This window comes from Geotrypetes seraphini, chromosome 7, assembly GCF_902459505.1.
Source record: "Geotrypetes seraphini chromosome 7, aGeoSer1.1, whole genome shotgun sequence".
Taxonomy (NCBI): Eukaryota; Metazoa; Chordata; class Amphibia; order Gymnophiona; family Dermophiidae; genus Geotrypetes; species Geotrypetes seraphini.
In genome coordinates this window covers 157,516,664-157,531,390 of record NC_047090.1, presented here as the reverse complement: position 1 = coordinate 157,531,390, position 14,727 = coordinate 157,516,664, and the positions used below count along the sequence as shown (strand labels likewise).

General features: G+C 46.8%; 1 protein-coding gene across 5 annotated transcripts in view; it reads right to left on the bottom strand.

Annotated features, from left to right (window-relative positions):
- Positions 1-14,727, bottom strand: part of PPP1R13B (protein phosphatase 1 regulatory subunit 13B) — a 199,805-nt gene that overhangs the window by 59,651 nt on the left and 125,427 nt on the right. For 4 of the 5 annotated variants that reach the window (XM_033952239.1, XM_033952240.1, XM_033952236.1 and 1 more), the window contains 2 exons: positions 8,633-8,797; positions 7,431-7,617 (listed from right to left, as the gene is read on the bottom strand). In XM_033952239.1, the coding sequence (XP_033808130.1) occupies positions 7,431-7,617; positions 8,633-8,797 (352 nt within the window). The remainder of the gene's footprint in view (positions 1-7,430; positions 7,618-8,632; positions 8,798-14,727) is intronic. The other variant, XM_033952238.1, reaches the window with a different exon arrangement.

The window sequence follows — 14,727 nt, the reverse complement described above, 5'->3', positions numbered from 1 at the left end:
ATCAAAGGACAAAAACAATTGAGGAACCTTCCGATGAGACTTAGTACGTTGGAGATAAAAAGCCAACGCCCTCTTACAGTCAAGCGAGTGAAGCGCCGCCTCACCAGGATGAGAGTGGGGCTTCGGGAAAAACACCGGAAGAACAATAGACTGATTGAGGTGGAAATCAGAGACAACCTTAGGTAGAAATTTGGGATGGGTGCGAAGAACCACCTTGTCATGATGAAACACCGTGAAAGGAGGGTCCGCAACCAAAGCTTGCAACTCACTAATCCTACGGGCGGACGTGAGTGCAATCAAGAAGACCACTTTCCAAGTGAGAAACTTAAGAGAAGATTTGTCGATCGGCTCAAAAGGGGGTTTCATCAGGTGAGCCAAGACCACATTAAGATCCCACACCACATGAGGAGGTTTCAGAGGAGGATGAACGTTCACAAGGCCCCTCATGAAACGAGATACCAGAGGATGCAAAGAGAGGAAACGCCCCTCGAGATGCCTATGAAACGCTGCAATGGCACTGAGATGCACTCTAACGGAAGTCGTCTTCAGACCAGAATTCGACAGATGCAACAGATAGTCCAGCACCGAAGACACGGGGACCGAAATCGGGTCCAGATGATTCGAGAAGCACCAGGATGAAAATCTGGTCCACTTCTGGGAATAACACAGCCTAGTCGAGACCTTCCGCGAGGCCTCCAAAATCTCCCGCACTGGCTGAGAGACCGGGACCGAAGTCAGGGAGAAAGGAACCAAGCCGTCAGATGTAAGGACTGAAGATTGGGATGTAACAGCGAACCCCAACTCTGAGAAAGCAGAGAGGGAAAGACCGGCAGAAGCAGAGGTTCCCTGGTGCTGAGTTGAAGCAGCAGGGAAAACCAATGTTGCCTGGGTCACCGAGGAGCAATGAGAATCATAGTGGCTCCCGTCGATTTGAGATGCACCAACGTTCTCAAGATCAGAGGAAAAGGAGGGAACGCATAAAGGAACCTCCCTTCCCAGTCGAGAAGAAAGGCATCGGCCTCGAGACGATCCCGGGAGTACATCCGAGAGCAGTAAAGGGGCAGTTTGTGAGTCTCGGGCGAGGCAAACAGATCCACCTGAGGCAGTCCCCAACGGTCGAAGACCTCGCGCAACACCCGGGAATTCAGTGACCACTCGTGCGGTTGCAGCAGACGACTGAGTTTGTCTGCCAGACAATTCATCTCTCCTTGAATGTAAACCGCACGGAAGAATATGTTCTGAGAGACAGCCCATTTCCAAAGGCGCAGGGCTTCCTGGCACAGAGGCCACGAGCCCGTCCCCCCCTGCTTGTTGACGTAATACATGGCCACTTGGTTGTCTGTCCGGACGAGCACCACTTGATCTCGCAGGAGATGACAGAAGGCCCGAGCAGCCAGAAAAATGGCACGAAGCTCCAGCACGTTGATGTGACATCGTCGATCCGCAGCCGACCATAGGCCCTGCGTTCGAAGACCGTCGAGATGAGCCCCCCACGCATACTCCGAAGAGTCCGTCGTCAGGACCTTGCGATGCGGAGGAACGCGAAAGAGCAAGCCCCCGGACAGATTGGTAGAGTTGGTCCACCAACGGAGCGAGCGTCTGAAAGACGGAGTCACAGTCAAGCGTCGAGATACTGGGTCGCGGTCCTGACGCCATTGCGAGGCCAAAGTCCACTGAGGTATCCTCAGATGCAACCGGGCAAATGGGGTCACTTGGACCGTAGATGCCATGTGCCCCAAAAGCACCATCATGCGTTGAGCCGACACTACCTGCAGTTGCGAAACCTGCCGGCCCAAGTGAAGCAGTGCCTCCAGCCGTGGAGAAGGAAGGAAGGCACGGAGGAGAACAGTGTCCAGCACGGCTCCTATAAACTGGAGGGACTGAGTCGGGCGCAAGTGAGACTTGGGAAAGTTCACCTCGAACCCTAGACCCTGAAGAAGCGTGATAGTCTGTTGGGTCGCTGAAATAACTCCTTCCCTGGTCGGGGCCTTGATCAGCCAATCGTCCAGATAGGGAAAGACCTGTAACCCCCGGGAGCGTAGAGCAGCCGCGACCACCACCATACACTTCGTGAACACCCGAGGGGACGAAGCCAGACCGAAGGGTAGTACTCGGTACTGCAGGTGCAACTCCCCGACTTGAAATCTTAAAAACTTCCGAAAGTCGGGATGTACCGGAACATGGGTGTACGCTTCCTTTAAATCTAGGGAGCACATCCAGTCCCCCTCGTCCAATAGGGGATACAGGATCGGAAGCGATAACATACGGAACTTCTCCCTGACCAGGAACTTGTTGAGCTTCCGGAGGTCCAAAATGGGGCGCAAGTCCCCGGTCTTCTTTGGGACCAAAAAGTAACGGGAGTAAAACCCCCTGCCCTTCTGATCGCGGGGAACCAATTCGACTGCCCGGAGGCTCAACAAGGCCCTGGCTTCGTCTCGGAGAAGGGCCAGCTGGCTCCGATTGGGCGGGCACGCCCCGGGAGGCATGTCTGGAGGCTGCCTGGAGAAGTTGAGTGAATAGCCCTCTGAGACGGTCCGGAGCACCCATGCGTCTGACGTAATCCCTGACCAAGCCCTGGCAAAAGCCGTGAGCCGACCCCCGATGGGGAGGGGGTTGGACGACATCGCGGCGGGGGCCAGCCCCCAGCCGCCCATCCCGTCAAAAGGACGGCGCTGGCTTGGATGCCCCCTGCGCAGCGGGCTTGGAGGGACCCCCCCTACCCTGTTGGGGTGGACGTCGGGATGGAGGTCTCGAAAAGGCCGGTGTCGATTTTTGAGGATACCGCCTAGGTGGTTGTCTAAATGGTCTCTGAGGCGACGGCTTAGGCTTCGGGCGCACCAGAGACGCTAGAGAACGCTCTTGGTCAGAAAGCCGCTTGGTAGCCGCCTCCAAGGAGTCGTCGAATAACTCCGACCCGATGCAGGGAAGATTGGCCAATCGCTCCTGCAGGTTGGGGTCCATCTCGAGGGTACGCAGCCACGCCAACCGGCGCATGGCTACCGCACATGCCGATACCCTCGAGGCAAGCTCAAATGCGTCATATACCGCATGAAACAGATAGAGACGCAGTTGGGACAGGTTTGACACAAAAGTGGCAAACCTATCCCTGTGCGAATCCGGGATCACCTCCTGAAAGTCTGGCAGATCCTTCACCATTGATCTGAGGTAAGAAGAATAGGCGAAAGCATAGTTGAGGACCCTCGTGGCCATCTGGGAATTAGCATATAGACGACGGCCGAATTTATCGAGGGTCCGACCCTCTCTCCCAGGGGGGACCGCAGCAGAGACCCTAGAAGGCTGCGAACGCTTGAGAGCCGACTCCACCAGGAGCGACTGATGGGAGAGCTGCCCCTTGTCAAAACCTTTAGGGGGAAGTGTCCGGTATTTTGATTCCATCTTGGTGGGCACTACCGCAACTGTAAGAGGGGTCTCAAGGTTCCGCAGCAAGGTCTGAAGGAGGACCTTGTTCAGCGGCAAGCGGGGGGACTCCCGCGGAGGGGCAGGAAGATCCTGCTCCTCCAAAAATTCTTTTGTATAGTGTGACCCCGCTAACAGGTCCACCCCCAGAGCCTTCGCCATGTCATGGACAAATTTTGAAAAAGAAGATGTCCGTGCGGGCGGAGAGGGTGTCCGAGACTTCCCAACGGAGCCGAAAGGAGAGGCTTGGCGAGAATACCTCATCTCCACACCGGATCCCGATCCCCACGAGGCACGGTCCCGTGACCTCGAAGGGGTTGGGGACACATCCCGCCTGAAAGACCCCTTGGGGGAACCCCCCGGGGTACGGGGTATGGAGGCCCGTCCCTTCGGCCCCAGCGAGGAGGCACGGGAAGTCTCCCGGAACGGGGACCGCAAGAGATCGGGGTTGTCGAGGCGGAGTTCCTCGACCCGCAAAGCCCCGCCCTCGGGCATCGTCGACCGACGACGCCTACGAGGCGAGGCCCGAGACCGTTTGGCCTTCTTCAGGCGGTGCTTCGCCCGAGGCTTGCTCGAGGGCGAGGAACCCCGGGAAGACCTCGCGGACGAGGACGAGGAAATCCGGCGTACCCGGCGCTGCTTGTCTCGGGGCCGCACACTAACCTCAGGCTGTCTCATCGAGGTCGGGTCCGAGGGGAGCGTCGAGGTCGAGGGAGCTTCGGCCGCTGAAAGGCCGGTGCCCGAGGCCGAGGTCGCCAACTGCGGGGCCACGGAGACCGAGGGCGTCGAGGCCGAAGCCTGCTGCAGGGTCTCAATGGCCCCGGACAGCTCCGAGGAAATTAACGCTCGGAGCAAGTCCTGGAATGCCGGGATCGTCAGACCCGGCAGCAACACCTGGGGATGCTCCTCAGAGGGCGACCTCGGTCTCGAGTATTCCCTCGGGGCTATCCCCTTAGACACCTTGGGTTGGGCAGAGGTCAGCGGTCCCGCCGACGAAGAGCCCGAGGATGGCTTCCTGATCGATCCTGAAACTGAGGAAGGAAGCGGAGACTTACCCGAGGCTTGTTTCTGCGAGGCAACCGGCTTCGAGGTAGCCGAGGGACCCGATGCCGGGGTCGAGGCCGAGGTCGAGGCCGGGGCCGGAGCCGAGGCCGAGCTCGAGGCCTTCCCCGTCGGGGTCTCGACGGCAAACAGATCCGCCATACGGGCCTTGCGACGTGTAAGGGCCCGTTTCTGGAAGGTGGCACACTTAGGGCATGATGCTGTCGGGTGTTGGGGCCCCAAGCACCTAAGGCAGCACCTGTGAGGGTCAGTGATCGACAAAAGCCGGTCACACCTACCACACTTTTTAAATCCCGTTACGGGCCGGGACATGGGCCCAAAACAAGGCCGGGAACAACCGAGGTTCCTCGGCCACGGCTACCGGGAGCCCCCGGAGCGAACGGAGGAAATTAATTTTTTTTTTTTTTTTTGAGAAAAGAAGAAAACAAAGAAAGAAAACACAGAAAACGCAGCGACCGCGTCGAAATTCCGCACACAGCCGCGGCGACAGAAGGCAAAATACGAGCACAATTATCCACAGGGCTTCTGGCTCCGCGGATGAAATTGAACTGAGGACCACGAGGTGGAGATGCGCCCTCTAGTGGGCAAGAAGGCTAGCACATGCGTGGTGCAGTGTGCAAACTTGAACTTCTATCAAGTTTGCTTGAAAAGCTGTCCGCGCCGGGGCTCCGTAGATGACGTCACCCATGTGTGAGAATATCATGCCTGCTTGTCCTGGGATAATAATGATGTACCACATTTGCCAATTACATCAATCCATTAAGACTATTTTCTGCTGGCAAGTCAGCAAATTTAAAATAAATTTAACTTTTTCAAAATTCAGTCCACTGTATTGTCCACCTATAGGTCAATTTTAACTTATTCAGCAGATCTGCACTAATTTGGAAGACTTTCAAACAGAAGCAGAGTTTTTGAAATCTAAATTGGTGAAGAGAGGTTATTCAAAAACAGTGATTCACAAAGCATATTTGCGTACTTTGTATGCCAACCGTGACTTACTTTTGAACAATACCAAAGCTCTTTTTTTTTTTTTTTAATTCTTTATTCATTTTAAAACTTTCATCAAGTGTACAAAAATTTATAATAAATAAAATAAATCTAAGCACTTGTGCATCTTATCATTATATCTTATAATTATAAATATGACCCTCCCCCTCCCACCCTCGAATCCCTCTATTTATTATATTTTCATATAATGGAAACCCACCCCCCACCCAACCCTAAATCTTACATAATTAATAGAAAAATATTAGAAAAATGGCAAACAATACCAAAGCTCTAATCAACAAGGTTGTTTATTGTCATACTCAACACATGCTTAGGCCATCGCAAAAATTATTCATCAACACTAGCATGTCCTTCAATTACATTATATCTTTCAAGAAAAACCATGCATTGCTTAAAACGCGGGAAGAATTTGGCTAATTATCTAGTCAAATCTACGTTTCATTCCACTCAGTCCCCTCAACAGGTTTTAGACAATCATACAGCTTGTGGCAGTTGCAACATGTGTAATATTACCTTAGAAGGGTGCACATGGACCCATCCCACTACTAACAGGGTTTATACATTGAGGAAGGTTACCACATGTGCCTACACTTATGTTTTACTGTATACATGACAGTATGTCCATGCAAACTGATATATATTGGTTGCACTATATGGGCTATTTGCACCAGACTTACTGAACACAAAAGTTGTCTTAAAACCAAAAGGCTTACAGCACCTATGGTCTCTAATCATATACAATTGAACCATCAGTTTTCTGACTTAAGATAGTGCATTTTGGAGCAGGTTTCCAAAACGTTTACGGGGGATACAGAATCTTTACTTTTAACACGTGAACAACGTTGAATATTTTATTTGAAATCATATTATCCTTATGGGTTGAACAAAAAAGTAGAGTGGTTGATCAAATAATGTTTCTACAAAGTTAGTTTTTGAATTTGCAAATTGATGTATGTAAAATATATATATATATATCTTCCCTTATTTCTTTAATTTTTTCATATATTTATTTACTGTTTTGTGCATATATAATAAAGTTTATTGTGCCAATGACGTCAACATGCTTTTCACAGGGAGTACACTGCCACGAACTTCCGTTTAAGGCAGGACGGTCAAGGAAGCCACTATAATTTTCTGATGCGAGACCAACTTAATTGCAGGACACATTGCAGTCAAATTGAAATACAAACTTTTGCTGGACAGTGGGATTAGTGTCTACCCTTGATGAAGAGACAAAACAGAGCACTCTGGCCCAGATGCACTACTAAAGCCAGCGATAAGACACTAAACCTGTTTTAACAGCTTTAGCGGTGATCGCATTTGCTGACCCAATGCAGGAAACGGCTCACCACGTGGTTTTCTGCACGATTGCTCATTCTCCGATCCGACCATACAAATAAGCTCATTAATATCAAAATGCCATGTAAACTAGTAGATTGATGCTCTAACATGGCTTCCTGATGCACCAAAAAAAAAAAAGTGGTCGGGGTAGCCATTCAGTGAGCAGCTCAGCACCGGGCAGGAGCGAGGAAAGTTCGCTCATGCCCGGTACACCATAGGGCTGCGAGCATGTGAGGCAGCCATTCAGGGAAGGGCTCAGCAAGGAAAGCTTGCTCTTGCCCGGTACACCGCTGGACCACCAGGGATTCTGGTAGGCCCAGCGGAGGCCTGCATCAAGTCCGAGAGGGGGGCAGGTGGGTGATGACCCAAATATAAGCTGAGTCCCCCATTTTTGGGCCATTTTGTGGGCCCAAAAATCTGTTTATATTCGAGTATATATGGTAGTCTGTTTTAAAAAAATAATTAGCTTCTTAAAATTAGCAGAACATTGATGTAATTGTGTCGCATCCATATTATATTCAAATGCCACTCTTCTAAGAGAATAGCTCATTTTAACCAAAAGGAAACCTAACCACCCATAAGACGAATATACAATTGCTTACCAGATTTTGTTCGGCTCTGAGATGCACTGGAGGCAATAGTAAGAGACTGTGGTTTTACAGGGTCTCCAGGTATAGAGTAGTTACTAGTATTGGGAACTTGTATGTAAGGCCCTACAGCTGCCACTGCAACTCTTCCAGATGCATTCAGGGTAGACTGAGGTGATGGTGTCCCATTAATGCGATTTAACTAAAAACAAGAAAACAAAAAAATGAATTTGTTTGATCTTGCAAAATAACAGCAAATCTTTGTTCATGGTTTCTATTATACGCTATAGTTAACAGTCATGTCCTTAATATACCAACATTAAAAAATGCTAACACTGTTTGGACAGCCAGTTTGATGTAAACCATTTAGCTACTCCCATTCATATTCCATCCAACAACTAAACACGTATAAAAAGTTAGACTAGCCTTCTGTACACTGACAGAGGTCCCCAAATCAATTCCTGATTGTGCCTTCTGTTCCCCAGTCAACTAGGGTTGCTTTGGAAACAGCATTCACAGCTCCTAATAGGTGAGAAAGAGTGATGCTCATTGCTAAAGTGATAAGTAATATCATGGGGTAGGTCACTAAGGTTATAGCCCCTCCAACAAAGCATCAGCAAATAGAGAATATAGGGCAGCGAACCAATCGGGTTTTCAGGATTTCCCCAATGAATATGCATGAGATCTATTTGCATGCACTGCTTTCATTGTATGCTAAAAGATCTCATGCATATTCATTGGGGAAATCCTGAAAACCCAACTGGATTGTGGCCCTCGAGGAGAAACTTTCATACCCCTGGTATAGGGGAAGGATTGGAAAGTGGTTTGTTTGGCCCCTCCAACCAAAAGCGTAGTGTTCCAATGCCCTTGTAAAAGGGTCATAATATGACCAGATTCAATGGCCATGATTGCAGCATCTCAGAAGGAGCCTTCAAGTTCAGGACCACCACTGAAATGAGTGCTGCTGATTAGGTAAGCTGAGGTAGGTAATGGAAGAGAAACTAGGGAAAAATCTTTGGGTAAATAACTAATGAAAACTCATATTGCCAGATTTTACCCCTGATTCTCACTGATCTGGAATTGCAAACAAAGCAAGAAAAAACAGATAAGAAAAAAAATTCTTGATCTCTTTATAAAATGCTATGACAAAGTTGTGCTGACATGTTATAGAAACCAGTATAATGTGAATTGTGGGCCCTTTAAACAGGTTATCTTACAGGAATGTTTTCTTTTTGACGTGCCTCAGCTTTTTTTTTGTACAGTCGCTCACGTAGTTCATTGATGCGCTTGTCCATCATAGACACCTCCATATTGCGTTTGTTAAGAAGTTCTTTCTGTTGCTGAAGTTTGGCATTCTGTTCTTGGTTAAGTCTGTTACGTATCTAAGGAGAAAGATTTTTTAAACATAGTAAAGCACTTTTATATTACAATTTAAGTTGCTGTTTTCAAATTTGAATATGTGCCACTGGGTTCAGTTACCAATTCAGGCTTCTGCCTCTTGAGCAATATTTGCTACAATAATTCCCATAGAAACATGTATAAAGCCCATACATGTCTAGAGCAGGGGTGCCCAAAAGGTCGATCGCTATCAACCAGTAGATTGCCTGGCTGGCCTGGAACTTCCCCTCTGACGTCAGAAATGACATCGGGGAGAGGAATGCTGGTCGACCCAACGCTTCTGCGTGGAGAAGCAGGGAAAGCTTGGGGCGGCGGTGGTTTGGAGGCCTGTTCCCCGATGGTGGCGGCAGTGGCTTGGGGGAGAGCAGGGAGAAAGAAAGAAAGGGGACAAACAGGGAAACAGAAAGAAAGGGGAGCAGGAAGACAGAAAGAAAGAAGGGAAAAATAAAGAAAGGGGGCATGGAGAAAAACAGACAGAAAGAAAGAAGAGGCAGGGAGAAAGAAAGAAAGGGGAGGGGGGCAGGGTGAAAGGAAGAAAAAGTTGGCAGAGGGAATGAGGTCTGCAAGCATACAGCAGGCTGAAAGAAGCGAAGAAATATTGGATGTACAGTTAGAAGAAGAAAGTGCAACCAGAGACTCGTGAAATCACCAGACAATAAAGGTAAGAAAAATGATTTTATTTTCAACTTAGTGATCAAAATGCGTCCGTTTTGAGAATTTATATCTGCTGTCTATATTTTGCACTATGGTCCCCTTTTATTAAACCGCAATAGTGGGTTTTAGCACAGGGAGCCTATGAGTGTTGAGAGCAGCGCAGGGCATTCAGCGCAGCTTCCTGCGCTAAAAACTGCTATTGCAGTTTAGTAAAAAGGGAGGGGTATATTTGTCTATTTTTGTATATTTGTTACTGAGGTGACATTGCATAGAATCATCTGCCTTGACCTCTTTGAAAAAATCCCGGAATATAAATGATAATTAACATTTTCTCTGCGTACAGTGTGTGACTTGTGTTTTTTAAAAATTTTATTGTTGGTAGATCATTTTGAATAGGTCATTTTAAAAGTAGCTCGCAAGCCCAAAAGTGTGGGCACCCCTGGTCTAGACATACAAAGGCAGATAATCAAAAACATTAAGCTGGCAACACTCATGTTTCCCCAACCATTTTGAAACACTGCCCAACTATGTTTCTCAACAGAGCACCTTGCCTAACCAGTTCTGGTTCTATAGTTTAGACAAAACCCAAAAAACTCTGTGGAGTGACGATGTTCCTAAATGGACTTTATTTGAAAGTGTCAAAGTTCCAAATGTACACTGAAATCATCCACATAAAATAATTCCATCCACATAAAAATAAATCATTCACAAAAGGACTTAGTCCGCTAGGGATACAGGACCCAACACGGTCCGCGTTTCGACAAAAAGTCTTCTTCAGGGGTCCCTGGGGGTCCTATAAAGGTGAGTACATGGGAAACAATTGTGTGGTGAGCCAGAAATGAGACACTGCTTGCATTTGCTATGCCTTCTCCAACATGGTCTAGAAAGAAGCCGGCAAGGATGGATCCGCATCTGAAACCGGACCCCTGCTTTGGCTGGAGATTCCACCGAGGCAGTGTAAATGTGCTTTGACTTGGAAGTCTTAGGCACTTTAAGCACCACTGCTGGAACTTTCTGCTGAGCTATCTGACCTGAGACAACAGGGAAAGATACAGCAGATGTCATTGAAGAAAGAGCCGCTGCAAACGATGAAGGTCTGATGAGGCTCGAGGTGGAAGCAGTAGAAGCAGGAGGAGTCTCCGTCGAAGGTGAGGCCGAGGACACCTTCGAAGTCGAGGGATCGGAGGAAGAATCCATCCCGAAGAGCTTCTCCACGAAAAGACGATGACGTTTAAGGGCTCGAGGTTGAAGAGTAGCACAGCGCTCGCACAACTTCGGTTGATGATCCGGCCCAAGGCACTTGAGGCACCGATGGTGTGGGTCCGTAAGGGAAATCGCACACTGGCACTGGCTACACTTCTTGAAGCCCGTTAAGGGCCGGGACATAGAAGGAAAAACAGCCGCTGGGTGGGAAGGCACTCACGCAGTGCAGTCGACTCGAAACTTCTAGCTTCTTCAAACAAGTCTGCTTGCGAGCTTCTGCATCCAAGCTCCGCTGATGACGTCACCCATATGTAAGAATAGCCTGCCTGCTTGCCCTGGGGTAATACTAAATCTAGGCATGATCACTGGAGTATGTTGGATCCCTCCCTCATTACAAGTATACTTGCAATTCAAGTGTTCAATCAAAATTTAAACTTCCAGCCCTGTATTAGTAATTATTAACAGCAACATAGAAAATGAAGTCAAAGGTGCATGTGGCTCGATGCAAAAGTAGTATCCTTATTTCAGTAGATAGAAGTACTTATTTTCCTTTTAGTTGCTATTACATTTTAACGGGGATGGGGAGAGAGAGAGAGAGAGAGAATCGTTCCCACTCCCTCTACTGCCATATCCAACATTTTTCCCTCTCTCTTCCCCTAGATCATGTACAGCATTTTTCACTATTGCCCACCAGCCCCATGCCCAACATTTCTCCTTCTATCACCCCTCTCCAGCACCATGGCAAACCTCTCCCTCCATCACTATGTCCAACATTCCTCCCCCTTGCATCCCCTTCAATCTGTCCCTCTGTTCCCTCTCCACTACCATATCCAACATTTCTCCCTCTCATCCTTCTCTTCCCCATGTATCTCTACCTCACTCCTCTTTCTCTCTCTCTATGCCCAACAATTTTCCTCTTTCTTCCTTTCCCCATGTGCACCATCTTTCCATCTTACTTACATACTCATCCCCAACAATTCCCCCTTTCTATACCCTCCCTTGTGTCCCAAGTTCATGCCTCCTCCCTTCCTTCTGTGTCCTGGGTTTGTGTCCCCCCTTCCTGCCTTCCAACCTTTATCCCAAATTCATGTCCCAACTTGCTCCTCCCCACCCCCTCTTTTCTCCCTTTGTAAAGAGAGTTGCAATAGTCAAATTTACTGATAACCAAAGAATATTTAAGGCTGGTGGATCAAGTATTTTTGTCAGAGATCTAATCATTCTTAGCTTATAGTTTTTAACAACTAAACTGATCTGGTCATGGTACAATAATTTTTGATCCAGTATAACTCCTAAGATCTTAACAGAGGATACTGATTGCAGGGTTATGTTATCTATTTGAATTGGAGAATGTACTGTTAGTCCTTCCTTCCATGGGATCAGCATTGTTTTTGTTTTGTTGATATTGAGGGCTAACATGTTGTCCTCTAACCATCGGCTAATTTGTCCTAGTTTGTAATTGAAATCAGAAATCGCGCTAGGGTTCTCAAGTGTCGCATGGATACAGGATTTGTATGTCATCAGCATATGCGTAAAGTGACAGACCGATGGATTGACCAAGCGTTATCAGAGGAGAAAGAAAAATGTTAAACAAAAGTGGGGACAATACTGATCCCTGCGGAATGCCAATATTTTTGGGCAGATAGTTAGAGACTGAATTATTAAAGATCACCTTCAACTTGCAATCAGTGAAATAGGTCAAAACATGATCTGAGACTCCGAATGAAGCAAGACTTTTGAGTAGTAATGAGTGGTTTATCGTGCCAAACACGGTTGAGAGATCTAGGGAAATAAGCATGATAGATTTATGATGATCCAAAAAAAATACAGTATATTGGAAGTTAAGCCTATCCTAGAGTGTTCGGTTGAATAGTTGATTCTAAATCCTGTTTGATTAGGATGTAATACTTGTGTTTTTTCAATTAAATCTGCCATTTGATTAAATACTAACTTTTCCGTTATTTTAGTGAGGAATGGAAGATTGGCTACTGGCCGGTAATTGGATTCATCATTTAGCAGGGCTGCATTATCATTCACAATTGCTGGAAAAATAATGGAAGTGTTGTTGAAAGAAAGGATAGTGAACTTTCTAGAATCTAATGGGTTACAGGATCCAAGACAACATGGCTTTACTAAAGGTAAATCGTGCCAAATGAACCTGATTGAATTTTTTGATTGGGTGACCAGAGAAATGGATAGAGGACATATGCTAGATGTAATTTACTTGGATTTCAGCAAAGCCTTTGACATGGTTCCTCATAGGAGGCTCTTGAACAAACTTGAATGACTGAAGTTAGGACCCAAAGTGGTGAACTGGATTAGAAACTAGTTATCGGGACAGACGCCAGAGGGTGGTGGTTAATGGAAATCGCTCAGAGGAAGGAAAGGTGAGTAGTGGAGTCCCTCAGGGTTCGGTGCTGAGGCCAAAAGTTAGAGGAATAATCTAATATCTGGCAACTAAAATTTAATGCAAATAAATGCAGAGTAATGCATTTGGGGATTAATAATCAGAAGGAACTGTATGTACTGGGAGGTGAGAGGCTGATATGCACGAATGGGGAGAGGGACCTAGGGTGATAGTGTCCGAAGATCTAAAGGCAAAAAACAGTGCGACAAGGTGGTGGCTGCTCCGAGAAGGATGCTGGACTGTATAAAGAGAGGCGTAACCAGTAGAAGAAAGAAGGTGTTGATTCCCCTGTACAAGTTGTAGGTGAGGCCCCATTGTGTTCAGTTTTGGAGACCGTATCTGGCGAAGGACATAAGACTTGAAGCGGTCCAGAGGAGGACGATGAAAATGATAGGAGGTTTGCATTAAAAGATGTATGAGGAGAGACTGGAAGCCCTGAATATGTATACCCTAGAGCAGGGGTGTCCAAGTCCCTCCTCGAGGGCCACAATCTAGTCAGCTTTCCAGGATTTCCCCAATGAATATGCATGAGATAAATTAGCATACAATGAAAGCAGTGCATGCAAATAGATCTCATGCATATTCATTGGGGAAATCCTGAAAACCCAACTGGATTGCGGCCCTCGAGGAGGGACTTTGACACCCCTGCCCTAGAGGAAATGAGGAATAGGAGAGATATGATTCAGACGTTCAAATACTTGAAAGGTATTAACATAGAACAAAATCTTTTCCAGAGAAAGGAAAATGGTAAAACCAGAGGACATAATTTGAGGTTGAGGGTTGGTAGACTCAAGAGCAATATAAGGAAATTCTTCTTTACGGAGAGGGTGGTGGATGGCTGGAATGCGCTCTCAAGAGAGGTGGTGGAGAAGAAAACAATGACGGAGATAAATAAAAAAAAAGCGTGGGATGAACACAGAAGATCTAGAATCAGAAAATAATAATAAATAGTAAAGAACTAAGGCCAGTACTTGACAGACTTGCACGGTCTGAGTCTGTATATGGCTATTTGGTTGAGGATGGGCTGGGGAGGGCATCAATGGATAGGATGGTGTAGATGTGCTGGAGTGAGCTTTGATGGAGACTTCAGTAGTTGAAACCTAAGCACAGTACTGGGCAGAACTTTGGATTCTTGCCCAGAAATAGCTAAGAAGAAAAAAAATAAAAAATTTTAGATTGAAATCAGGTTGGGCAGACTGGATGGATCAATCAGGTCTTTATCTGCCGTCATCTACTATGTTACTATGTTTTTAATTTATTTTTATAGATTGAAATGTATTTTTATTTTATCTTTTATTTGATTATTTTGCTATGTCAACTTTTTGCCATTCTGTTTTTTTTCTTTTCTTTTATATTCTTTACTCTGTATTATAAATTTCATATTCTTTCTTCCTCAGGCACTTAGCTTAGATTGTGAGCCTATTTGGGACAGAGAGGGAAGCTTAATGTGCCTTTAAAGCAGTTACTTACCGTAACAGATGTTATCCAGGACAGCATGCAGATATTCTCACAAATGGGTGATGTCACTGCCGGAGCCCCGGTGCAGACCACTTCAAAAGAGCAATGCCACTTTAAGACTTTCAGAAAGTTCGCGATAGCCCGCACTACAATATACATAAATTGATTGATTGTTATAATCCTATTATTATTTGT